Here is a 27,591-nt window from a genome sequence, read left to right as displayed (position 1 = left end):
ATTTTCGGGGTGGGGAGGGTGTAACTAGTGGAGTGCAGCAAGGATCAGCATTTGGGTGTCAGCTAATTTACAATCTATATCAATGACTTGGATGAGGGGATCGAGTGTAATATATCCATGTTTGCTGATGATACAAAGCTAGGTGGAGAAGTAAGCTGTGAGGAGCATGCAAAGGGATGTATACCGGTTAAGCGATTGGGCAATAAGGTGGCAGATGGAGTAGGGAAGTGTGAAATTATCCACTTTGGTAGGAAGAATGGAAAAGCAGAATTTTTTTTTTTTAAGAAGGTGAGAGACCAGTAAATGTTGGTATTCAGAGGGATTTGGGGGTCCTTGTACACTAATCACAGAACGTTAACATGTAGGTACAGCAAGAAATTAGGAAGACAAATGGTATGTTGGCCTTTATTGCAAGGGGTTTGGAATATAAGACTAAGGAAGTCTTGCTGAAATTGTATAGGACTTTTATTGAGACCACAGCTGGAGTACTGTGCACAGTTTTAGTCTCCTTACCTAAGGAAGGATAGACTTGCCTTGGAGGCGGTGCAACGAAGGTTCACTAGATTGAACAGCCCTCTCATCCCAGGAATCAATGAGGAGAGATTGAGTAGAATGGGCCTATATTCTCTGGAGTTTAGAAGAATGGGAGGTGATCTCATTGAAACATAAAATTCTCATAGGGCTTGACGGTGTTGATGCTGAGAGGCTGTTTTCCCTAGCCGGAGAGTCTAGAACTAGGGGTCATAGTTTCAGGATATGGGGTCGGCCATTTAAGACTGAGATGAGGAGAAACGTCTTCAGTCAGAGGGTTGGAATCTTTGGAATTCTCTACCCCAGAGGACACTGGATGCTCATATCGATGAGAGTGTTCAAGACTGAGATCGATAGATTTTTGGACTCTAAGGGAATCGAGGGATATGGGGACAGGGCGGGAAAGTGGAGTTGACGTAGAAATTCAGCCATGATCTTATTGAATGGCGGAGCAGGCTCGAGGGACCGTACGGCCTACTCCTGCTCCTATTTATTGGGGCAGTAATTCCTCCCCAAACGCGTGAGTACGGAAGGGGTACTCACGCGTCTGGCTGGAGGAAATGCCGGTTTTCAGCATGCACAGCGCATGTGCTGAAAACCGGCATTTCCTTTCCTAACCCAAGAGGTGAAGAGGCTAGCGCGTGCGCTGTAGGGGGCAGCGCGTGCGTCTTGGATTTCCTCTGTTTTGGGGGATTTGCGCGTGTGTAAAGGCCTCCGGTCTTTACGCTTGTAAAAAGCACACCTAAGTATTTATTTTTACAGGTAAGTGGTGTTTTAGTGCAATTTAGAATTTTTTTTCCCACAGGTTTATTATTTTAAAGAATCTACAATAAGGTAAGTTTAGTTTTAGACCCTTTTTTATTTAAAAATTTATTTTTTTCAAAAAAAAAAAATTATTGTTTAAATTATTTTTTAAAACTTATTTATACTTAATTTAATGATTGGGATGTTTTTTTTAAATTTTATTTAAAGTTTAAGTAGTGTTTTGGGGTGCAGTACTTCTCATGAGTTTGACAGTTCTTACACTCAAACTTATGAATGAAGTTTCCCCTCCCCTGATTGGCTGAACAGTGCTCACCTGATCCCAGCCGGCACATCGCACTAACTACGCCGCTGGGTCAGGTTAGCACAGCGCGCCGAGATCAGAACCGGGCCACTGACAGGAAATCCACTGCGGGCCAGGTTTCAGATGTCGGCGTGCCGGGTAAGTGCACATCGGGGGCTTGCACGCGCGGCAAGCCCCCGACACCAAGTTCTGGGCCATTATGTTCTTATGTGACCGCCTCACAGAGAGGCATAAGGATGGCTGGATTTGGAAATGTCACACTTAAGTAGCATGTTCCTCTACCACACTAGTTGTAATATTAACCTCTGTATTGTGAGGCAAGGGTTTTAAAAAAAAAAAAAAAAAAAAAAAAATTGCTGTTTATATACTGGATAGTGGAACACCTCTATTTTTGGCACCTAGTTTTAACATCAGGTACTCCTGGGTCAAATATAATACAGCCAAATGCAAAATACCCTCTGCCTAACAACATTCCTCAACTTTGCCCTCCGACAAGAAGCCTAACCCAAAGACCAACAACTTCTATTTCCCACATAGCCTATCCTGTAGACTGAGCTGAGACTGCCCAAATGTATTTATTATAATACTGTTATGGCTAGCAGAGGGAGCAAACCTTTATTCTCTCTAAGCTGGGTTCAAACCTGGGTCCCAAAGGTGAAAAGAACCACCACACCACCCAATCCTCTGTAAAACAAATATACTTCCACAGTTCTCATTTCCATTTTGTTTTAATTGGAATTATTGTCATTTCCAACATGCATTTATGCATCATTGGGATACTTCACAATATTCTCAGTCTAGTGTACATGATTCGAAAAAAAGAAATAACTCATGCTAAAATGTCTTTCTCATCCTCGGGTTGTCTTAAAGCACATCACAGCCAATGAATTACTTTTAAATAGTGTCTTGGGATCTTTGGACCTCGGTTTAACGTCTCGTCTGAAAGATGTTCTGGCTCGGTATCGGGGAATAAGCCTTATATAAAAGCTGAAAGATAACTTGGGTTGGGACGTCCAAACTTTGGCTGTGAGGCATAAGCTGTGGTGAGCCCCTGATTGGCAGGTGATTTAGATTTATATGCATTTATGTTCCTTTCCCTCTGCTTTGTCCTGTTCGAATATTGTGGACCGGAATAGGGCTGATTTTTAACATTGTTGCTTCATTTAAGAAATAAATCCTAAATCAGAACACCAAAAACTGTTGGTATCAGGTTCTTGATATATGCACAACTTAATGGGAAAACGTTATGTGGCCTGCCAGGCTCCATGGTATGTATCTAAGTGAAGACAAAAAAAAAATGGTAAACTGCTGACCAAGGGACTGATTTTGGTGATTGGTATTGCTATTTACTATTGTGGCTGCCTGTTGCAAGGATACCTATGTTGGATCCATGGACAGATGGGTTGTGACATGTTCCTTTCGAATGGTACCTTGGCATATTGGTGGGGGCGGGAGGATATCAAATATATACCGACCACCTGATACAGTTCTTATTTTTGGTAGTTTACATAGGGTTACTGGAATGATTTTTGTGAAATAAAAGAGCAAAATGGAAGATTTTCCGGCATTAAATTGGAGCAGGACTTAGCCCCTTGGTCAGTTCAAGCACGTCGAGATGGTTTACATAAGCAGACATAGTTTCCTGTGAAACAAAACCTGTGTCCTTATTAGGGTTGCAAAATTCTGGGAATTTTTAAGAGGAAACTTTCCATGGGAATTTATGGGAATTTTGAGTTTTTTTGCACACTGATGGTTTCTGTCTCTGATCCTTATATTATCGTTGTCGTCAAAATAGACATACTGTTCCATACAAATAAAAACAGGCTTTCAAAACTTTATTTAGGTTATAATTTTGAACTTTATTGAACCCCCACAAAAAAGACCCATCTAAAATAAAATAAAAAGAGCGTCAGCTTATTTAGCCTGTAATTTGTCCTTATTTTGTCCCTTTGAGTCTTCTACTCATGAGTCTTCTACTCCTCATTGCTCCTCCTGATTCTCTGACTCTGGCTCTGACGTGTCCATTTCCTCCTCTGTGTCAGTGTCTAGCTGTGTGGTGGACACTTCTGTATCTGGCTCAATAAGTTGTAGGTTCGCCCGGATAGCCACCAGTTTCTCCACTCTCGTTAGTCAGCCTGTTGCGCACCTTTGTATGCGTATTCCCAAAAAGTGACCAGTTTCGTTCAGAGGCCGCTGATGAAGGTGGGATTTGGAGTATCACCGATGCAATAGGTGACAGGGCCTCAGATGCACAAAGTCCCTTCCACCAGGTATGTGCACTGATATGCTTGCATGATTCCCATATCCCATCCCCATTCCAAAGACCTTGCTTGGTCGAGAACTTTGCCAGACTTCCCAGAACTTTGCCCACATCCAGATTGAGATGGTGTGAGAGGGTAGAAATCACACTGTAACCGCTGTTGATCTGTTCTCCAGAAAGTATTGGTCTCCCAACATGCTTTGGGTCCAGCATGTATGCTGCAGCATGAATCGGCTTGACACAAAATTCTTGACGCGTCTGTATGAATTGAACAATTGCCTTCTCCTCTGCTTTGAGCAGCAGGGATGTGGGTAGGGCAATGCTGATTTGTTCTTTTAAATCAGTAAAAAGCCTGAACATCTGACAAGACAGCGTCATCTCCTTCAATCTGAGCAATTGCAGATGCTACTGGTGAGAGTAGTTTAAGGCTGCTAACCACTCTCTCCCAAAACACATCATCCAGCAGTATTTTCTTGATGGTGGTTTCCATATCCCCAGATTGGGATATTGCCATTTCTTGCAGCGACTCCTTACCCTCCAGAAGGCTGTTGTACATTATGACAACACCACCTCATCTAGTGTTGTTGGGCAGCTTCAGTGTGGTGTTCTTGTTCTTTGTCATTTGCTTGGAGTTGTAGGTTGCTGCAACTACCTGTTTTCCCCTGACATACTTAACAACTTGCTTGGCTCTCTTGTACAGTGCTTCCATGGTTCTCAAACCCATGATGTCCTTGAGGAGCAGGTTAAGCCCATGAGCTGCGCACCCAATAGACGTAATATGAGTGAAGTTGTTGCATTTGGATAAATGCTGCTGCATCTTTGTGGCATTCTTTACATATGGCTTTCTACAGTGTTTGCACATGTACACAGTCTTTCCATCTTTAATGCCTGGGGTAAAATGCTTCCACCGACGGTAAACGTGGCATTGTTCTATGCCCTTTATTTCTCTGCATTCATCTGTGTCGACAGCACGATTGCAACAGGGTGAGTACATTTTTGCTGATGCTCCATGTGATGGAAGCATGACCTGTACACATGATGCTACATCACCAATAGTGTATTATTTTGTATATTTTAAATTGAAGGACAACAGAGTTCAACAAGTAACTGGTTTATTTGGTATAAAGTCTGATTTACTTACTGCATCATCACAACATCAGCAGAAAACAAAATGATTTCCCTCAGGACCCCTAACCTGGATCTTAAAAAAACTATAGCAGTCTTACAGATGCCTGCAGGCCAATCACAATTCGATATGCAAATATTACAAATCGAGGGAGCTAATCGCTCATCCACTCATCCAACCAATCAGGACACATTTGTTCACAGTCACACACAAAACTTGTAATTATTAAAACAAGCCAAGTAAGAAGATAAACATATATTGATTAAGAAATTCCTTAATAATTAAGATTCCATCTCTGTTAGTAATTTTAAGAGAGGACCTGTGGGGGGGAAAAAAAAAGAAAGAAATACAAAAAAACCAATATTATGCTAGCATGTGCTTTTTTGGGCAAAATTCCCAAGCTAAACTTCCCGTGGAAAATTTCTGGAAATTTACCGGAAACTTTCCACCCCTTTGCAACCCTAGTCCTTATACCCGTCCTGAAATGGGTTAGAGTGCCCAGGTTCAACAATCAACCTCTAGTTGCAGTATATCAATCACTGGAGAGTATGTGAGATGCCCACCGTGTTCTCCTGTCTTTTCTGAGAGGCAGAAAACAGCATCAGATCAATTAAATAATCAAGTTTGTTTCTTGGTAGACTTTTCACATGTGATCTTTTATGTGGACAATGTAAATTTCTAATTCCTCCACTGAGTTTGGATCTCGACGGGGCTAAAACTGAGCCAACCAGAGCAGTGATTTATGCCATGGGATATCATTTACATCGCAACCATTTGCTTGACGTAAACAAATAGACAAAGTTCACCAGATTTCATGCCTCATTAGTTGAGGTGTTAATGTCAGAATGCTCACCACTTCTGGTCTCCATTTCCCATAATGGCTCAGTAATGAGAACATTAAAATAGTCTATTCCACTGTCTAAATCCACATAAACTAAAAAGAAAAGACTTGCATTTATGCAGTGCCTTTCACAACCTCAGGATGTCCCAAAGTACTTTTGAAGTGTAGTTACAGTTGCAGTGTAGGAAGCACAGCAGCCAGTTTGCACACAGCATGCTCCCACAAACAGCAATTGAATAAATGACCAGATAATCTGTTTTAGTGATTCTGGTTGAGGATAAATGTTGGCCAGGATAAATGTTGACCAGGACACTGGGGAGAACTCCCCAGCTCTTGTACAAGAACAAGGATGTCTTGCTGCAGTTGTACAGGGCCTTGGTGAGACCACACCTTGAGTATTGTGTGCAGTTTTGGTCGCCTTACCTGAGGAAGGACGTTCTTGCCATGGAAGGAGTGTAGCGAAGATTCACCAGGCTGATACCTGGGATGGCAGGAATGACGTATGAGGAGAGATTGTGTCGATTGGGCTTGTACTCACTGGAGTTTAGAAGATTGAGAGGGGATCTCATCGAAACCTATAAAATTCTGTCAGGCCTGGACAGACTAGATGCAGGAAGGATGTTTCTGATGGCCGGGGAGTCCAGAACCAGGGGTCATAGTCTAAGGATAAGGGGTAAGCCATTTAGGACTGAAATGAGGAGGAATTTCTTGACCCAGAGAGTGGTGAACCTGTGGTCTTCTCTGCCACAGAGGGCGGTGGAGGCCAGTTCATTAAGTATATTCAAGAAAGAGTTGGATATATTTCTTAAGGCTAAAGGGATCAAGGGATATGGGGAGAAGGCAGGGACAGGGTACTGAATTTGGATGATCAGCCATGATCTCATTGAATGGCAGAGCAGGCTCGAAGGGCCGAATGGCCTACTCCTGCTCCTATCTTCTACGTTTCTATGTAATAGTGTCATGGAAACTTTTACATCGACTTGAGAGGGTAGGTTTAACATCTCATCCAAAAGGTGGCACCTCCAACAGTGCAGCACTCCTTCAGTACTGCACTGAAGTGTTAGCCTAGCATTATGTGCTCAAGTCTCTGGAGTGGGACTTGAATCCACAATCTTCTGACTCGGGCGAGTGTGCTACCACTGAGCCACAGCTGACACTACAAACTAGCATATGACCTAGGCTGTTCTAACCACCAAAGTAGCATCTGAACAAAGGCAATGAAATAAACAAAGAAAACTCACTTTAGGATGAAAAAATAGAACAGTTGGAAACACTCAGCAGGTCAGGCAACATCTGTTGAGAAACAGAAGTCAGTTGACATTTCAGGTCTAATACCCTTCCTCGCTTTAGGACAGCTGTTTCCCTTTCAACGTGCTGTCAAGGTCTGATTGCACAGCCAGTTATATGTATAGGTCATTGTTGCCACGGAAGAATGAGGTCCTCATAGAAATGGTCAATTTTTTTTAACTAATTGGCATCACAAAATAAAAACACACTTCTTTTCACAAGATCATCTGCAGACTGCCTATGATAAGCTGCAAAGGACTCAATAAATATTGTAACAACTATAGGTTTTTAGTACAACTACCATACAGCCTGATGTGGGAGAAGGGATTTCAAAAGCTGTATATCTATGGAACTCAGTGATAATGAAACAAAGTGCCACTTTACTAGTGTTACTAATTCATGTGTAGGCTGGATTCAGCCCAAAGCTGACTTCAGTCCTGTGGCCTCCTTGTGTTCAATTCAGTGCTTTAGAATTGGCTTGATGCTGCCCCATTTGTACAGTGTTGTGTCATCTATTTTCTCACCTACAATTTCCTTCACTCCTCCTGAAGGTACTGACTGTTACTGAGAGCACTCTGGTACCTTGCCCAATTGTCAGTTCTGAACCTGGATACTGGTTGCTGACAAACTATTTGATTGTGGATGCATCACAGCTGAGCTCGACCCTGCCCTTCACATGTGCTTTCCCGAAGGATCATTGGATAATTATCAGGAGCAGGATCCCTGGCTGATTTCTCACAGACCTGATTGTCCAGGTGTTGAGACTAATTTTAGAGCTCTGACTGACATCCTGGCTGATCACTGAGCAGAGACCAGGGATCAAACTTGGGACTTTCTGGGCTGTATGGAGCAGGTCCCCACTGGGAGTATCTTTTACCAGCCCAGCCTTCAGGTGAGCCCATGCCATGTTGTGTAAGACAAAGGTGTTGTATGAACGCATTAAAACATAGAATCAGGCAGACGGGCTTCTAACTGCGATGTTCTCTTTATTGTGTAAAATGGTGACTGCCGTTTTCCCGGGTAATTCCCATAATGCAATGCACATTACATTACCGTATTGACTGGTGTCAAACTCGCAATCAATACACGACATCCCCCTCTTCCTTGGAAACAAACTTGCAGTTTACAAACAGTTGCTTACAATAACACTGCATAACTTATTTGGTTTATAAACTTTTTACCAACTTGTGTCTTACCACACAACTAAATAATTCCCAGGTTTAAACATTTAACATCACCCATGCAGCTCTCGCACAGTTTATGTTGTGACATAATCAGACAGTCTTTGGGGTTTTCTTTTAACCCTTTGAGGTCTGGCTGTATTGGGTATGTCTGACATGTTGGGGTCAGTGGGCATTGCCTGTGTCACAGTGGTATGTGTGTCAGGGTCTACTATACTGTCCTCAGTCCCTTGTGTTTCCTCCTGCTCATGGAGTGTCTCCTTTGGTCCATTGGTTCTGTATTTCTTCACAAACGTAGTGTTTCTCGAGTAGTGTGCTCTGTCTGGAGATTCTACTACTACTTGACTCCCTCTTTTACTCAACTTTGTGGGGTGTGGCATTAAAAGGAGTGGTGAACTTGTCCACTTTGTCCTGCCGTATCTGCATCGTGTCGCCAACTTCCACCTCCTGAGTATTGTGTTCTCCGCTGTTCATCTGCGTACAGTTTGGACTTGCCTTTTAGTTCTGTGTCCCGGTCACGTACTTCCATGTCTGCGCGCGACTCTGTGATGTCTGGTAGCTTTCCTCTCTTTCCGTTTAAAGAGCAGCTCTGCCAGGCTCTTTCCTGTCGTGGCATGGTCAATGCTCCTGTACACAGTCACATATTTCCTAAGTTCATGTTTCCAATCCAGTCCTCTGACTGAGCAATTCTGATTCTCTTCATCAGCGATGCATTCTGGCGCTCAACTTCTCCGTTAGCCTGAGCCCATTTTGCTGTCGTTTTCAGGTGTTTGATCCCGTTGTTTTCACAGTATTCTTTGAATAATTCAGATCTGAATTGGGGACCATTATCAGATTTGCAGGTGATTGGCAAACCATGACGGCTGAAGATTGACTCTAAACTACCTTCTCCGTTGTTGTGGAGGTCATGATGTCGTATTCATAGTAGCGACTATAATAATCAACTACCAAAAGAATGGAGTGGTTGGATGGCAAGGGTCCCAGTAAGTCTATAGCTACATCCTGCCAGGGGCCCTCCGGTAATGGTGTTGGTCTCAACGGTTCAGGTGGGTCGGGTCTGGCTGCTATCTGACAGCCATGGCATGCTTTACGGTGTTTTTCAGCTGCCTTGTCCATGCCAGGCCACCAAACCTTGGTTCTGAGATGTTGCTTTGTTCCAACTATTCCCAAGTGTCCTTCATGTGCTAACACCAGGGCTCGTGCGTGTAACACTGTGGGTAGCACGATGCGTGTTCCCCGAAGAACTAGGTACCCCACTACGCACAGCTCGTTTGCAATTGCTGTATAAGCTTTACAGTTCTCAAAATGTCCGTTTGTGATTGCCTTCCGTACCTCAATCAGCTCTGGGTCGGTAGCAGAGGCTTCCTCCACCTCTCTAGTAGTGAGTGCTTTTGGTGTCGCACTCACAGCTACAAATCTCATGTATTCATCTGAGCCATGAGAATGTGTCTCCTGTTTTGCTGTCTCCCCCCAGCAATCGTGACAGTTGGTCTGCAATGTTTTGCTTGCCTGGAATATGTATCACCTTAAAATCGTACGGCTGTAATCTAAGTACCCATCTCTCTATACGGACACAGGGTTTAGAGTGTGGGCCGTATATCACTTGTAATGGCTTATGGTCAGTTACCAAGTTAAATTTTCGGCCATACACATATGGATGCAGCCTCTCAAGCCCATACAAGAGCTAAGGCCTCTCTGTTTGAGAGTATTTCCTCTCACAGTCTGTTAAACTACGACTTACATAGCATATTGGCACCTCTTGTCCCTGTTGGTCCTGGACTAGTACTGCGCCTAAACCTACAGGACTGGCGTCTGCTATCACCTTGGTTGGTGCGTCCTTATCAAAAGATGCTAAAGTGCCGGCTCTGGCCAACTCTTCCTTGAGTGCACTGAATGACTGTCTGTCTCTGCTGTGATCCAAATTTAAATGGTGTGTCTTTTCTCGTCCGGCGTCGCAGTGGCTCTGTTAGCGTTGCAAACTGCGGGATGAATCTGCTACTGTACCCAACAAGTCCCAAGAAACTCCTCACCTCTGTAGCATTCTCTGGTTCCCGAGCTTCTGCCACTGCTCGCACTCTCTCTGCTGTTGGTCCGATGCCCTTTTCAGACAACAGGATTCCCATGAAAATCAATTGGTCCATGTTGAATTGGCACTTCTCGGAGTTTAGTGTCAGTCCACTTTCCATTAGTCTGGTCACGACAGTGTGCAGGCATCTGTCGTGCATTTCCTGGTCGTGTGCATGCATGATAATGTCATCTGAGATGTTTTCAACACCCTCTATTCCAGCTAAGGCATTAGCTATCTCGTGCTGATATTGCTCACTAGCTGAAGATACACCAAATATCAGCCTCTTGTACCTGTATACTCCGTTATGTACTGCAAACGTTGTGATTTCTCGTGACTCGGGTCAGTTCTAGCTGGTGATTACCCCATTTCAAGTCTAGCTTACTAAACGCCGTCGAGCCGTTCATACCTTGGAGTATCTCATCAATGGTGAGTATTGGATATCGTTCCCTCACTATTGCCTGGTTTGCTCGTCTCATGTTTAGGCATAACCTTACATCCTTATCCGCTTTTGGTACAATAACCACAGGATTTACCCATGGGGTAGGACCAGTTACAGGTTCGATAATGTCCATGTCCCTCAATTGTTTTATTTTGGCCTCTACTGCCCCCCTTAAGTTGAATGGTATACGCCTGAGTGGCTGGGCCACAGGCCTCACTTGTGGGTCGAGATACAAACTGATCTGTTTTGTGTTCAGCCTTCCTACTCCCTGGAACACCTTTGGATACTGCTGTTCTAGTAGCTGTCTTACATCTACCACAGCTGAGACATCTGCGCCTATTATTAAAACTCCCAGTTTCATGGCTGTCTCCCTTCCTAGCAACAGCTCTCCATGGCCTTTAACCACAATGAACTCTGCCTGCTCAGTTCTCTTACCTATTGTAATCCCACATGTGAATATACCTTTAACTGACAGTGGTCGGCTAGAAGCATAAGAGAATAGCTTTCTCTCTATCTTAGGGACATGTGACTGACACTTAATGTGTTCTGACTTTAATCCTTCCCATGTATTGTCATCTATCACATTACTAGTTGCACCCGAATCAATTAACATTCTCAGGTTTACTCCCCCCACACAAAAGGTAAGCCTCTCCGTCACGTTATTTCCAGTAACAGCAAATGCAAAGTCATTTTGTTCCTCTACATTGTTCACACTGTTTCTTTGTACCCTTTGTGCGGCATACTTTAGAGAAATGATCCTTTCCCTTGCACTTATGACACGTTTGTCCGCGTGCTGGGCATTTCGGATCTCTGCCCATGTGGTCTGTGTGTCCACATCTGTAACATTTCCTTTCGTTCCTATCGCCATTTCCCTTTGGTTTCTCTGTCGAGCTTTTTGCTTAATACCCTCTTTTCTGTGTAACACGACGAACAGTATCTGTCTCCGCCTTCTCTGTACATGACATGACATCTGCTCCTCAATGTTTTCACATTGTGAGGCCAATTGTAATGTGCGGGCGAGCGTTGGACCTTGCCCTTCTTCTAGCAATTTCCTCCGCACATAGGCTGACGTGCACCTACTCAGGATAGCATCTCTTATTTGATTATCCGCATCCCCCCCCCCCCCCCCCCCCCAAAAGCACAGTCTTTAGCAGCCTGCCGCAAGCAAGTCGCAAATTGTTGCACAGTCTCACCTGTCTTCTGGGACAACTTATGAAAAGTCTGTCCAGCAAATGCTGCGTTGACTTGGGGCACAAAGTAGTGATTCAAAGCACTAACTGCCGCCGTGTAGTCTGCTGGCTCTCCTGTGTCCGGTAGAGTCGAAAAGATATCCTGGATATCTGGTCCTGCTAGGTGTAGAAGTAGAGCTCTTCTCTGCTTTGTGGGAGCTGTAGAGGTATCGTCGATAATGAGTCCTTTGCCGTCGGCATAAAGCTCAAAAGACGTTAACCACCTCGTCCATCTTGGACCCAACGTGGCTGGCTCGGCGAAGCATGCAAAATTTTGAATGCCGGTCTTCTCCATCCTTGCTAACTAAAACTTGGGCAACTACCTATCTAAAATGATTCCGTTCGTTATCCTTGTCGCCAATGTTGTATGAACGCATTAAAGCATAGAATCAGGCAGACAGGCTTCTAACTGCGATGTTCTCTTTATTGTGCAAAATGGCTGACTGCTGTTTTCCCAGGTAATTCCCATAATGCAATGCACATTACATTACTGTATTTACTGGTGTCAAACTCGCAATCAATACACGAAAAAAGGGGATTCATTTATTGAGTGCGATATATAGCGGGCATTCTGTAATTTCTAACAGCTTGCTCTCTTCTGATAAGTTCTGAAGCATCTTCGTGTCTGGCACAGAATGCGCTACTACAGAGCAACACAATTGAGGAAGTTTGAGATGAACAATAGCAAAGTTCACACCACTTATAATTTGGACTTTTGGATTGTTTTACACTCTTGTAATCAAACTGCTGTTATAATCAGTAGTGTACATAAAATGGAATTTTATTAGAGGTTCACCACAGCTAAAGACCATTATTGTCAAGATGTGTGGTACTAACGGCTATTTAGCAGCTTGAAAGCAAAGTACCATGCTTTTTATTCCTCTCCCCAGTTAGTGATGGTGCAGACAAATACTAACTTAATGAGGTGCAGCAAGCATTGGCAAAGGAATGAAATCAGCCAAAAAGCTCTGGCCTCCACCCAACAGAGCTGATAATGCTACCTCAGAGTGGTTCGAAGGTGGGCAGACCAGATCAAAGACTTTAAGATGGTTGAACTTAAATGTAACATATGAAAGGTGAGAGATGCATTTGCCAGAGGTGACGAATTGAGAAGCACAAGTGAAGGGCCAAGGCCTGCGATACAGGACACCACCAAGGTTGGAAAGAGTAGGAGACAAGTTGAGGTGAATTAGGCAGTAGTGGTTCGGTGGAGTCAAACTTGGATTTAAAAGCCTGTAGGTTGTACAAGGATGGGAATACTAAGGAAGGTAAGCAGTTTCATAGCTTTGAGGTCTTGGGAAAGAATGAGTTACTAGTTCAATGAGCTAACCTAATCCCCTACTTAATGAGCAAAGCCACCAATGTAGAATCGTCATGGGAAAATAGGCAGATTTGTGCAATTCGATCCCTGGTTTAAAAAAAACTCAGAAATCTCGTTTAATAAAAGAATCTGAACAGTGATCATGCTGAACCAAAATTAACTTCATATTTACAGTGAACATCATCAAATAAATAATTTAATTAAGATTAAATTCAAAGACAAAAGTCTCACCATAGTTAGCTTCAGGTCCTACATGTACCAGTTCTGAAGATAATGCTTGAACTGGTTCAATTAAGCAAGAAGAATAGATTTTTAAAAATCTGAGTAACCATTTTCCAGGAGATAGTTACCTCGTGCTGAATGTCCTCATCTTATTAGGCAGTCCCTCGGAACCGAGGATGACTTGCTTCCACATTAAAAATGAGTTCTCGGGTGACTGAGTCCAGTGCGGGACCTACAGTCTCTGTCACAGGTGGGGCAGATGGTGGTTGAAGGGGCAGGTGGGTGGGGTGCTTGGGTTGACTTCCGCTTGCTCCCGGCGAAGAGACTCAGTGTTCGGCGCCTTCCCGGATGCTTCTCCTCAACTTTGTGCGGCCTTGGGCCAGGGATTCCCAGGTGTCGGTGGGGATGTTGCACTTTTTCAAATAGGCTTTGAGGGTGTCCTTGAAGTGTTTCCTCTGCCCACCTGGATCTCTCTTGCCGTGTCGGAGCTCTGAATAAAGCGCTTGTTTTGGGAGTCTCGTACCGGGCATGCGGATGATGTGACCCATCCATCGGAGCTGATCGAGCGTGGTCAAAACTTCGATGCTGGGGATGTTGGCCTGAGCGAGAACACTGACGTTGGTGTGCCTATCCTGCCAGTGGATTTGCAGGATCTTGCGGAGGCAGCGTTGGTGGTACCCCTCCAGTGCTTTGAGGTGCCTGCTGTACATGGTCCTCATAGTGAATCAAGGGTTGCTATATTTATTGAAACCTTTCAGTGTTTGTGATTTTTAAAATATTTTTGTTGGTGAATTTTGTACTCCTTCAGGTGATTGATGTTGATGCTGGGAACACTGCCCCACTCTCCCACCATTAGTTTCCGTCAAGCACTCCAACATCAGGTAGCGGCCACGACTATGGTGCACCTTTAACGTGTCAATTCTTAGACTGTCCAAGATTCTGGCTTGCATGCAGTTGTGTCTGAAGTTTTGTTTCTTTTTGACTGATGTATTTACATTTGACTTGACACTCAATGTGTCCGTTTAAAAACTTATCCTGAATCACAAACGGGTCGTAACTAACTGTTCTGGTGAGTCCCTTACAGGTTTATTTATCTCAGTGTACTAAAAAAAAGACAAAGGATTTGAATATTGTTAATGTGCTTTCAGTGGTAGGTACATCATGTTCCTGCCATACACTAATATACAGCAGGTGAGTTGCTGCAGTAAAAAAAATTCCCCAAAACGCTAGATTTTTGGGGAGGATTTAGCATTGTTGAACATTTCTAGAGGTGAGCCGTAACTCCTGAAGTCCCAGTGCTTTCCTTTGCTCAAATACCTACACCTGTTTGTAGAGCCGGAAGATGTAGGTGAGGTTTTAAATGAATATTTTTGCATCTGGGTTCACCTATGGAGAAGGACGATGTAGGCATAGAAATCAGGCAGGGGGATTGTGATATACTTGAATAAATTAGTATTGAGAGGGAGGAGGTACTAGCGGTTTTAGCGGGCTTAAAAGTGGATAAATCCCCAGGCCCTGATGGGATGTGTCCCAGGCTGCTGTGTGAGGCAAGGGAGGAGATTGCAGGGGCTCTGACATAAATTTTCAGAACCTCTCTGGCCACGGGAGGTGCCAGACGACTGAAAACAGCTAACGTAGTACCATTGTTCAAGAAAGGTAGAAGGGATAAACCAAGGAATTACAGGCCAGTGAGCCTAACATCAGTGGTAGGGAAATTATTGGAAAAAATTCTGAGGGACAGAATTAGTCTCCACTTGGAGAGGCAAGGATTAATCAGGGATAGTCAGTATGGCTTTGTCAGGGGGAGATCAGGTCTGACCAATTTGATTGAATTTTTTGAGGGGGTGACTAGGTGTGTGGATGAGGGTAGTGCAGTTGATGTGGTATACATGGACTTCAGTAAGGCTTTTGACAAAGTCCCACATGGGAGACCAGTCAAGAAGGTAAGAGCCCATGGGATCCAGGGCAATTTGGCACATTGGATCCAAAATTGGCTTAGTGGCAGGAGGCAGAGGGTGATGGTCGAACATTGTTTTTGTGACTGGAAGCCTGTGTCCAGTGGTGTACCACAGGGATCAGTGCTGGGTCCTTTGCTGTTTGTAGTGTACATTAATGATTTAGATATGAATGTAGGAGGTATGATCAGTAAGTTCGCAGATGACATGAAAATTGATGGAGTATTAAATAGCAAGGAGGGAAACCTCAGGCTACAGGACGATATAGACAGGATGATTAGATGGGCAGAACAGTGGCAAATGGAATTTAACCCTGAAAAGTGTGAGGTGATGCATTTTGGGAGGACTAACAAGGCAAGGGAATATACAATGAATGGTAGGACCCTAGGAAGGACAGAGGATTAGAGGGACCTTGGTGTGCATGTACATAGATCCCTGAAGGCAGCAGGACAGGTAGATAAGGTCGTTGAAGGCAAGTATCCCATATGCCTTTTTATTAGCCGAGGCATAGAATATAAGAGCAGGGAGGTTATGATGGAGCTGTACAAAACGCTAGTTAGGCCACAGCTGGAATACTGTTTGCAGTTCTAGTGCCACACTATAGGAAGGATGTGATTGCATTGGAGAGGGTGCAGAGGAGATTCACCAGGATGTTACCTGGGCTGGAGTGCTTCAGCTATGAAGAGAGATTGGACAAGCTGGGGTTGTTTTCCTTAGAGCAGAGAAGGCCAAGGGGGGACCTGATTGAGGTGTACAAAATTATGAGGGGCATAGATAGGGTAGATAGAAAGGAACTTATCCCCTTAGTAAAGGGGTCAATAACCAGGGGGCATAGTTTCAAGGTAAGGGGCAGGAGGTTTAGAGGGGATTTGAAGAAAAACATTTTCACCCAGAGGGTGGTTGGAATCTGGAACTCACTGCCTGAAAGGGTGGTAGAGGCAGGAACCCTCAACATTCAAGAAGCATTTAGATGAGCACTTGAAACGTCATAGCACTTGATATACCTATCAATTCGTCCAATAAAAAGCGACGAGTTAGGAACATAACTAAAGGTTTTTATTGACTAAATAACAGAGCCCACCCTCATGGGTGATCGGGTCCAACAAGGAGGAATACCAGCCAGTCGACTACCTTTATACCTGGGCAGGTAGGTGGAGCCATGGGCGGAGTCGGAGGTGGTCAGCCCAGGTATAACAGCGCGACAAGAGGCGACCTCGTATAGTGATACAACAGTGAGAACAGTGAGAACAATACAACAGTGATAACTATAGTGTAACGATAGTGAACGATAAAAGTGGTTTACCACATTCACCCCTTGTTTAGATTTGAGTCCGGCGGGGTGAAGTGTACTACCAGTTCTGGTATGTCAGTCTGTCCGGAGGCCTCGTAAGCCTCTCCGATCGTCGCAGCGGCGGTGCTGCATTGTCCGGTGTTAATGCTGGTGTCTGCGTGGTCGGCGAAGGCTCGTGGGGTTCCGGCATGCCGTCTACCTGGGCTGGAATTGGGGGGGTGGTGGGGGGGTAAAGGTGGTGTCTCCGGAGTGCCCGAGGGTGCGAGGTCTCGTAAGGAGACAGTGTCCTCCCGCCCGTCCGGGTAAGCCACGTAGGCGTACTGGGGGTTGGCGTGCAGGAGGTTCACCCTCGACCAGGGGGTCCGTTTTATGGGCCCTCACGTGCTTTCGCAGCAAGACGGGCCCCGGAGAGGTCAGCCAGGTTGGTAGAGTGGTTCCCGTAGTCGACTTCCTGGGGAAAACAAACATTCGTTCATGGGGGGTGGCGTTAACGGCAGTGCAAAGTAGTGACCGGATGGAGTGCAGCGCTGTCGGGAGGACTTCCTGCCAGCGGGAGGTTGGGAGGCCCTTAGACTTTAAGGCTAAGAGGACGGCCTTCCATACCGTCGCGTTCTCTCTTTCCACCTGGCTGTTCCCTCGGGGGTTGTAGCTGGTGGTCCTACTTGCTGCAATACCTCTCGCTAGTAGGAACTGACGGAGTTCCTCGCTCATGAAGGAGGAGCCCCGGTCACTATGTATATAGTTCGGGAACCCGAACAAGGCGAAGAGGTCGTTCAGGCACTTGATGACCGTGGTACTGGTCATGTCTGGGCAGGGGAAGGCAAAAGGGAAACGGGAGTACTCATCAACGATGTTGAGGAAGTACACATTGCGGTCAGATGACGGTAGAGGCCCCTTAAAGTCGATGCTCAGGCGCTCGAAGGGGCGGGTGGCCTTGATCAGGCTTGCTCTGTCCGGCCTATAGAAGTGCGGTTTGCACTCGGCACAGGTCTGGCAGTTCCTGGTCATGGTCCTGACCTCCTCGATGGAGTAGGTCAGGTTGCGGGCCTTAATGAAATGGTAAAGTCTGGTGACCCCGGGGTGGCAGAGGTCGTTGTGGAGGGTCTGAAGTCTATCAATATGCGCGCTGGCGCATGTAATTCGTGAAAGAGCATCAGGGGGTTTGTTCAGCTTACCTGGCTGGTACAAGATATCATAATCGTAGGTGGATAGCTCGATTCTCCACCTCAAGATCTTGTCATTCTTGATTTTGCCCCTCCGCTTGTTATTAAACATGAAAGCAACCGAACGTTGGTCGGTGAGGAGGGTGAATCATTTGCCTGCCAGGTAATGCCTCCAGCGCCGTACCGCCTCCACAATTGCCTGGGCTTCCTTCTCGACCGACGAGTGTCGGATCTCGGGGCCCTGTAGGGTCCTTGAGAAGAAGGCCACCGGCCTCCCCTCCTGGTTAAGGGTAGCGGCTAGGGCGAAGTCGGATGCATCGCTCTCCACTTGGAAGGGGATGGACTCATCCACTGCGTGCATTGTGGCCTTGGCTATGTCTCCCTTGATGAGGGAGAAGGCCGCACACGCTTCCTCCGTGAGGGGGAAGGATGTGGACTTCATGGGGGTCTGGCTTTGTCCGCATAATTGGGCACCCATTGGGCATAGTAGGCGAAGAGCCCCAGGGTTCTCTTAAGTGCCTTAGGGCAGTGGGGGAGGGGTAGCTCCATGAGGGGGCGCATTCTTTCGGGGTCGGGGCCGATGAGTCCGTTCTCTACTACACAGCCAAGGATGGCAAGGCGCGAGGTGTTAAACACACATTTCTCCTTATTGTAGGTGAGGTTCAGCCGTTGGGCCGTACGGAGGAATTTCTCCAGATTCACGTCATGGTCCTGCCGGTCGCGGCCGCAGATGGTGACGTTATCTAGGTAGGGGAATGTGGCCTGCAGTCCGTTCTGGTCAACCATCCGGTCCATCTCCCTTTGGAAGACCGAGACCCCGTTGGTGACACCGAAGGGGACCCTAAGGAAGTGGTATAGGCGCCCATTCGCCTCGAAGGCGGTGTACTGGCGGTCCTCGGGGTGGATAGGGAGTTGGTGGTAGGCCGACTTAAGGTCGATGGTCGAGAATACGCGGTATTGTGCAATCTGATTGACCATGTCAGATATGCGGGGAAGGGGGTATGCGTCCAGCTGGGTGTATCTGTTTATGGTCTGGCTGTAGTCGATGACCAGGCGATTTTTATCGCCGGTCTTAACGACCACGACCTGGGCACGCCAGGGGCTGTTGCTCCCCTCGATAATGCCCTCTTTCAGGAGGCGCCGCACCTCAGAGCTAATGAAGGCTCTGTCCCCAGCGCTGTACCGCCTGCTCTTGGTAGCGACGGGTTTGCAGTCGGGGGTGAGGTTAGCGAACAGGGAAGGTGGCGGCACCTTGAGGGTGGATAGGCTGCAGGTGTTACGCGGTGGGCGGTTTAACATTCGCTGGTTGTCGACTGTGAGTGGGGGGAGGGGTCCACCGTATGCTAGGGTTACACTTTGGAGGTGGGATTGGAAGTCCAGCCCTAGTAGGACGGCAGCGCAGAGCTGGGGGAGGACGAGGAGTTTAAAATTTTTATACTCCGTACCCTTAACCGACAAGGTCACAACACAGTAGCCGCTGATGTCCGTGGCGTGGGACCTCGATGCCATCGAGATTCGGTTGCGCGTTGGCAGGACAGGGAGGGAGTAGTGGCTCACCGTGTCTGGGTGGATGAAGCTCTCCGTGCTTCCGCTGTCGAACAGGCAGGTCGTGGCGTGGCCGTTTACTTTGATGTCCATCATCGACTTGGACAGGTGGTGCGGGCGGGCTTGATCCAGAGTGACGGAGGCTAGTGTGTAGGTAAGCGAGTCGTTGTCGTCTGCGGGCGAGGCGGTCGTCGGGTCCGGGGGCCCGGTGGCAGTCGGGCGTGGTGGGTAAAATGGCGTCTCCCACGAGGTAGGACAAAATGGCGGAGAAGATGGCTGCTCCCATAACTCACATGAGGCTCTATTGGGGTCGGTTGCCTTGATCAAAGATGGCCGCCCCCATGACTCACGTGTGGGGATGCTGGCCTCAGTTGCCTTGAAAGAAGATGGCCGCCCCCACAGTTCGCATGAGGCACTGCTGGCCTCTGAAGATCCGCTCCTGCAGGCCTTAGAGAAGTGGCCTTTCTTCCTGCAGGTTGAGCAGGTAGAGTTCCTGGCTGGGCAGCGCGACCTCGGGTGCTTCTCCTGGCTGCAAAAGAAGCAGCTGGCGGCCCGATCGCGGGTGCCCGATGTCGGAGCCGGTACCGGGGGTGGCGGTCCCAGTCGGGTCCGGGACGCCGACACTGAGGTAGGTCCCGGGGGCGGCGCTGCGAAGGGTATTGCGGTAGGGGTCGGGCCCGAGTCCCAGGGTCGCGAGCAGTACCTGGAAAACGCCTCCTGGTCCTGATGGGCCACCTCTAGGGAGAGAGCGAGGGCTTCAGCTTTGTCCAGGTCGAGGTCTTTAGCTTCAAGCAGTCTTTGCCGTGAGTAGTCGGACCGTAGGCCTTTCACAAAGGCATCGCGGATATTATCTTCCGTATTTTCAACAGCCGTCACCGCTTTAAAGTCACAGTTCCTGCCGAGTGCTTTTAGCGCCCGTAAAAATTCAGCTACAGACTCTCCTGGCTGTTGCGGGCGGGATCTTAGGAGGTGCCTGGTGTACATGTAATTTACCGGGCTCCGGTACTGCTGTTTCAGTAGGTTGATAGCGGCCTCGTATGTAGTCATGTCCTGGATGAGTGCGTATACTCTCGGGCTCGCTTGGGCGTTCAGAACTCTTAGTTTGGATCTCTGAGGGACGCCGGATTCTTCCAGGTAGGATTCGAAGCAGCCCAGCCAGTGTTTGAAGTCGAGGGCTGAGTTTGCTGCCTGTGGGTTTAGATCCAGGTACGGTGGTTTGAGGGCTTGCAGCCAAGCCGGCTGGTGTGGCTGGTGTAGCCCGGTGTCTGAAGGCTGCTGTGGCTGTGCTTCTGGGAGGGCTTCTGGCTGGCTAGTAGTAGACATCTTTAAAATTTAGTCAATAAAATTGATATACCTATCAATTCGTCCAATAAAAAGCGACGAGTTAGGAACGTAACTAAAGGTTTTTATTGACTAAATAACAGAGCCCACCCTCGTGGGTGATCAGGTCCAACAAGGAGGAATACCAGCCAGTCGACTACCTTTATACCTGGGCAGGTAGGTGGAGCCATGGGCGGAGTCGGAGGTGGTCAGCCCAGGTATAACAGCGCGACAAGAGGCGACCTCGTATAGTGATACAACAGTGAGAACAATACAACAGTGATAACTATAGTGTAACGATAGTGAACGATAAAAGTGGTTTACCACAGCACTTGAAACGTCATAGCATACAAGGCTACGGACCAAGTGCTGGAAAATGGGATTAGAATAGATAGGGCTTGATGGCCGGCGCAGACACGATGGGCCGAAGGGCCTCTTTCTGTGCTGTATAACTCTATGGGCTGGATTTTCATTCAGGAGTCGGGTTGGAGGCGGGATTACAGCTTTCGGGGTTGTAGTCCCGCCTCCATCGAGATGCAGCCAATCCACGCGATTTTAACTTGATTGACGTTGAGCCCGCTCAGCAGGCCAATTAAGGGCCACCCGGCAACAGGTGACGTCACAGACTGAAATTTCATCTGTCAAGAGATTTGACAGATGAAATATCAGCGTTTCACAGCTGTTTGAAGCTGTCAAACACTGACAGTCTTACTTCTAACCTGAGTCCTTCTCCACAGACTCAGTTAGAAATCTCTCCTGCACAGAAAGCTGCAGGCTGTCACTTTTGACAGTTCGCAGCCATTCTGCTTTCTGTGCTGGTGAGATGACGGACTCCCGGGACCTAAAGGAAGGAAGGCTGTAAAGGTAAGAAAAGGTAATTTACACTTCTTTAATCACTTTAGACACACCAAACACACTTACTTTTGCACTCATGCATGCATCATTCACCTGAACACTGACATCTCGACCCCTCCAAGTCCTTCAACCCGACGGCCTGCCTCCTCTAACTTGGTGTGGTTTGGAGCTGTCTGGAATCCCACAGTTCAACCTTCAAAATAGGGATTAGGCTAAAAAAACTGCCTGTTAACTACCTGTTAATTGGCACTAATCCCTTCCCACCTCGGGTAGGTGGGTCCCAGTGTGGGGTGGGTACCCGCCTCCTTTGAAACTGGCATGGAGGCGGGTTGGGGGCGGAATGGTGTCGGGACCCCTGATTTCGGGATTTTAACCTCCCACACGCCTCCAATCCCGACTCCACGGCACAATGAAAATCCTGCCCTATGACTCTAAGTCTAAAGATTGAATAGAAAATCCTCTGTTTTATTTTGAGTTAGTTACTGATTTCATTACTTGCCTGTCTGTCAAATAATTCTTTTGTCAAAATCTCAAAAGATGTTGTCAGTAAGACATAATTCAAATCGATACTGCAAGATGTTTGTGTTTGTATTTGAATTGAATGGCTTGTCCCCTCCTTCAAACAACTCAGTAAGACAAACAGCTAATTGCTCCAATCATCATTGTATCAAAAGTAAACTGGAGCATGTTTTCTTTGAATGACTAAAAACCCAGTTACACCTCTTTTAAGCCCTTATGTCACAGGAATGAGGGACTTCAATTCTGTGGAGAGACTAAAGAAGCTGGGATTGTTCTCTTTAGAGAAGAGAAGGTTAAAGGGAGATTTAATAGGCATTCAAAATTTATGAAGGGTTTTGATAGAGTAAATAAGGGCAAACAGTTTACATTGGCAAGAGGATCAGTGGCCAGAGGATACAGATTTAAGATAATTGGCAAAAGAACCAGAGGGGGGGTGATGGAGAATTAAATTTAAAAAAAACCACTGCGAGTTGTTATGATCTGGAATGCATTGTCTGAAAGGGTGATGGAAGCTGATTCAATTGGGAGTTAGATATATACGTAAAAAGGAAAAATTTGAAGGGCTATGGGAAAAGAGCAGGGAAGTGGGACTAATTGGAGAGCTATTTCAAAAGAGCCGGCATGAGTACAATGGGCTGAAGGGCCTCCTTCTGTGCTGTAAGATTCTGTTATAATCAAAGAATATCTTGTTAAATCTTAAGACATTTTGTCATATTGAGCTCTGTGCCTCCAACAATGACCAACTTCTGACATTGTATGCCAAGCCGTAGGAGGCATGGAAAAAAAAAAAATAAGGCTGCTTCTTATTACTCCACCAACAAATCGGTCAATACGCCATTAAAAACCCAGTTGCACCTCTCAACAAGGCTTAACGTTTTATGGGGTTTTTAAACAGCAATATTCCATTGTAAAAGGGAAGTTTTCGTTGGTTCAAGTGATTTGAATTGATTGCCGGTTCTGGGGAGTTCCACGGTGCAACCTGTGGCGGAGCAGGAAATGACTGACCGCAACTTCAGGACTTCCATGTTTATCGGCGCATGCGCTAAATCCTGAAGTTACAGTCAGTTTCGGAGGGGTAATGATGGGGAACACTGACAGTTTCGCCATCATTACCACCGCAAAACCCGGGCCAGTGTTTACAATTGATGTCGCCATTAGGCTCCCCTTTCCAAAATATCCGTACTTGAAATGGCAGTTGAATGACACATCAATGCTTCGGGACCGTTTCCTGAAAACAAATATAGGGAGAGCTTGTGCATCACGTGACTGTTATTTTGAACATGAAACTTGAGCAAAGGTGGAATTAATGGGTGTACCCATTATTGATGTCATGTACACATACATACCTTGGAAAAAAGTGTCATTTTTAAGTTGTAACGCGGAGAATGTAAATCGACAGGCAACTTGCCAGACTTGTTAAAATTACCAGTAATTCTCGTTTGGCTGAACCTTTTCCCTGGAATGTTATTGTTAAACTACATATTGGTTAATGCTGCTGGTTGGGTTCCATAGTAAATATTTACATTTGATTAATGCCTTTTTCAAAATTGCCTTTCTACTGCAGTAAAGAAATAGCTGGACGAAAGTATCTAGAAAGGATCTGCAACACATTGAGAAGCTGTTAGTACCGTGTGGACATAATGAGTGACCCCAACCTTGAAGATGCAAGCTCAACTGTGAATGAATTATGTTGCGAGTGTGGCCAGACTCACATGGTACTAGAAAACCACCTGTACGATTATCAGGATGAAGTGGACGATGAGCTAGTTTGTCACATTTGCCTCCAGCCCTTGCTGCAGCCTCTGGACACCCCATGCGGCCATACATTTTGCTTCAAGTGCCTGGAGAATTTCCTGCAAGAGCAGGATTTCTGCCCAATGGATCGCAAGAGGCTTCACTTCCAGCACTGTCGGAAATCCAGCATTCTGGTGCGGAACCTTCTTGATAAGTTGATTGTTTTCTGCCCTTTTCGACTGGACTGTGAGAAGGTGGTGCAGCGCGGTGAGCTTGACCCTCATCTCCAGAACAGGTAAGTGGCGTGTGGTTCAGCTTCAGTGGGGGGAAAGTGCGTAGTAGGTATTTTGTCATGACCTCATTAACCAAATAGAGAAAGCGGCACTGAGATTCAGAATTTACTGTGCCCAAAATCAAACTATAAAAAAGTGAAATCTGATCTAAAAAGAACAAACTTGCATTTATATAGCACCTTTCATATCCTCAGGACGTCCCAAAGCGTTTCACAGCCAATGCACTTTTGAAATGTTATGTAAGCAGACTCGACAGCAATTTGTTGTCATACAATAAAAAATGGGATTCCCTCCTTCAATGCTAGTGTACCTCCTCATTAAAACCCAACTCTTTGATTAAACTTCTGACCCCCACCCCCTCCCAATCTCTCCTTTGGCTTGGCATCTATTTTTCTTCATACCTCCATGAAGTGCCATTGGAAGTTTTCCTATAGTAAAGGCACTATAAAAATGCAACAACTTCCTTTTCCTGTAGTAAGCTTTCCTGATGGCTCAACGATTAAAGGCACTGACCAGCGTAATATTAAGTCATACCAAGCAGAAAGTCCCAGGTTGGATTTGGTCTGCACTGAATTAACTTATTTCAGCCAAGGAAGCATTTGAGCACTGCAATTAGACTCCATGCTCCTGGGTTAGGGAAGTAAAAAAAAAAAAAAAATCAGGGAAGGTTTGTTCTCTTGATTGCTGCTGGAGCATTCACGGGTGGATGACTGTTGAGGATTAATAGTAATGACCCTCATGGTCAAATATGCTGTCAACATTTACTGTCTTGACCTGTCACTTGATTGAGCTACTGGAGGAGTGCTGGCGACCATGGAACCATATCCCAGCAAGTGTTGGCACCTTTAGGGGAGAAAGGGCAAGAAAAAGGGGAGATTGGCAAAAACAAAGAGTGCACCATGCAGTAAGTTATAAACCACCTTTTATACTGGTGCTTGTTTAGTGAGGATTCTGGGAGACTGCTCTGTGAACTGGTTCCTGGCATTTAAATTCCTTAACCTGACTCCATTGTCCCAGCGGTAGACCTGGATTTTAATTCTACAATTCTGCTCTCTAGCTAATCAAGCCAGATTTAATAGTGTAAACACCGGCATAAGGATTGGCTCTAAGGGCTGGGGTGTGAAGCAGGGCTGGGCAAGTGCCCATGCCTTGGGGGGCTGAGGCCAAATGCTTCCACTGTTTTCCAAAATTCAACCAAAAGAAGTGCAAGTGTAAAAGTGGCTATAAAGACCAAGCCCTGGAACTGAATTTAAATGCATCATTCATTATAAGTTGTAACATTAGCCTTTTTGATTACTTTTTTTGTATAGCGCAAACCATTAATCCATTAAGGGGAATTGAAAGTTTTGGCTGCATGGATTCAAATGAGCATGTACCCATTCTTGATCTCGATGATCTGACAATCACCACCACTCCCCTCTCCCCACCCTAGTCATCTCTTCCTGCTGTAAGTCTCTGTGCACCCTTCGCTTCTCTTAACACCAGCCTATTTCTCGACTTCCACTCCACCAGTCATAGGCTGCTCATTTAGTCACTGTGCTCCTGTCCTCTGGAACTCCCTGCCTAGAATCTTCCCTTTGCTTCTTCCCTCCTTGCTATCGAAACTTTTTTCCTTGACTGTGCTTTTAGCCTAACCGTTTCCATTTCTCCTCTTACCTCTCTTGCTTGGCACCCACTGCTTTGTCCTCAATGTTAAAACAATTTAATATATCCTCCTGCATTGTCTTCAGTCCCTGCCACAAACTCCATTCCCCAGCCACTGACTCCATCCTTCTCCCTAGCAACTGTCTGAGGCTAAATATTGGTGGTGTCATATTTGACCCTGCGATGAGCTTCCAACCACATATCTGTACCAGCAGTAAGGCCGCCTATTTCCACCTCCATAACATCGCATGACTCAGCCCCTACCTCAGCTCATCTGCTGTTGAAACCTTCACCCATGCCTTTGTTACCTCTAGACTTGACTATTCCAACACACTCCTGGCCGGCCTCCCACGTCCTACCCTCCGTAAACTTGAGGTCTTCGAAAACGCTGCTGCCCGTGTCCTAACTCGCAGCAAGATTGGCTCACCCGTTACCCCTGTGCTCGCTGACCTACATTGGCTCCCGGTTAAGCAAGGCCTCGATTTCAAAATCCTCATCCTTGTTTTCAAATCCCTCCATTGCCTCGCCCCTTCCTATCTCTGTAACCCCTACAACCCTCAGAGACCTCTGCGCTCCTCTAATTCTGGCCTCTTGAGCATCCTGGATTTTAATCGCTCCACCATTGGTGGCCATCCCTTCAGCTGCCAAGGCCCCGATCTCTGGAATTACCTCTCCACCGCTCCACCCTCCTTTAAGATGCTCCTTAAAACTTACCTCTTTGTCATCTGCCCTAACATCCTTATGTGGCTTGGTGTCAAATTTTGATTGATAACACTCCTGTGAAGTGCCTTGGCATGTTTGACTACATTAAAGGTACTGTGTAAATACAAGTTGTTGTTGCAGCACACGAGGAGTGCTAACAAAATGCAAGCTGTTGTCTATTATGGGCTTCACGGCTTAAAATCTTTCATTTGAGCACTGTTTGCTGTTGTCAAACCATCTGTTAACGTTCCCTTTTTTCATTTAAGGGACTTTTACTTTAAAGACTATTCCCATCTCAGACAAACAACCTCCATGCACCACTTTAGCTCTTGATATTTCCATTTGGTGCAGATCTCCGTAATACTGCCTGTTGTGTAATATAGAAAGCTGATTGCCAAGAGCAAAGAATCCTGTATAAAACAGAAACCAGCTTTGCTCATTTATGTTACTGAAACCAGAGACTTCAGCCCAACAGCAGTTCCATTGAGCCATGCTTTCTGTCACCAGGATAAGGGAGTCATTTTTCACAATGTAAATGCAGGGAGCTGACGCACAAACATCACTTTCTCTGGTTCGAACTACAAAAACAGCAAAGGCGAGAGTGTCTGCCATTTGTACTCGGGACTGTAGCTGATGGCAGGAGGACTGTGTGTCTGCTGTTGACTTAGTGTAAAAGAAGCTTGAGTGGTCCATTGAAAGAGCAGCATGCAAGCTCTCTGCCAATGCTGTGAACTCCATGGATAAAACGGGACATTTTGCCTTTCTAAATTCTCATCTAGTGTTTTACATTTCAAAGAAAGTTAGTCAGTATGAGACAGTTACAGAAGGTTTAGTACTTTTAAAACTTCTAAGCTGCAAAATCCAGGTGGAAGGAATAAGAACATAAGAAATAGGAGCAGGAGTAGGCCATTCGGCCCTTCAAGCCTGCTCCTCCATTCAATGAGATCATGGCTGATCTTCTGCCTCAACTCCATTCACCGGCCCTATCGCCATATCCCT

General features: G+C 46.1%; 1 protein-coding gene across 2 annotated transcripts in view; it reads left to right on the top strand.

Moving 5' to 3' along the window:
- The window catches only part of lnx2b (ligand of numb-protein X 2b), an 84,322-nt gene that overhangs the window by 12,740 nt on the left and 43,991 nt on the right, over positions 1 to 27,591 (top strand). For both annotated transcript variants that reach the window (XM_085999556.1, XM_085999563.1), the window contains exon 2: positions 23,784 to 24,248. In XM_085999556.1, the coding sequence (XP_085855682.1) occupies positions 23,860 to 24,248 (389 nt within the window). In that variant the 5' untranslated portion in view covers positions 23,784 to 23,859. The remainder of the gene's footprint in view (positions 1 to 23,783; positions 24,249 to 27,591) is intronic.

The sequence above is a fragment of the Somniosus microcephalus genome, chromosome 1, assembly GCF_052327205.1.
Source record: "Somniosus microcephalus isolate GS21.2 chromosome 1, FLI_Smic_1.0, whole genome shotgun sequence".
Classification (NCBI taxonomy): domain Eukaryota; kingdom Metazoa; phylum Chordata; class Chondrichthyes; order Squaliformes; family Somniosidae; genus Somniosus; species Somniosus microcephalus.
Note: the sequence above shows the minus strand (reverse complement) of the source record. Positions and strands in the feature narration are given on the sequence as shown.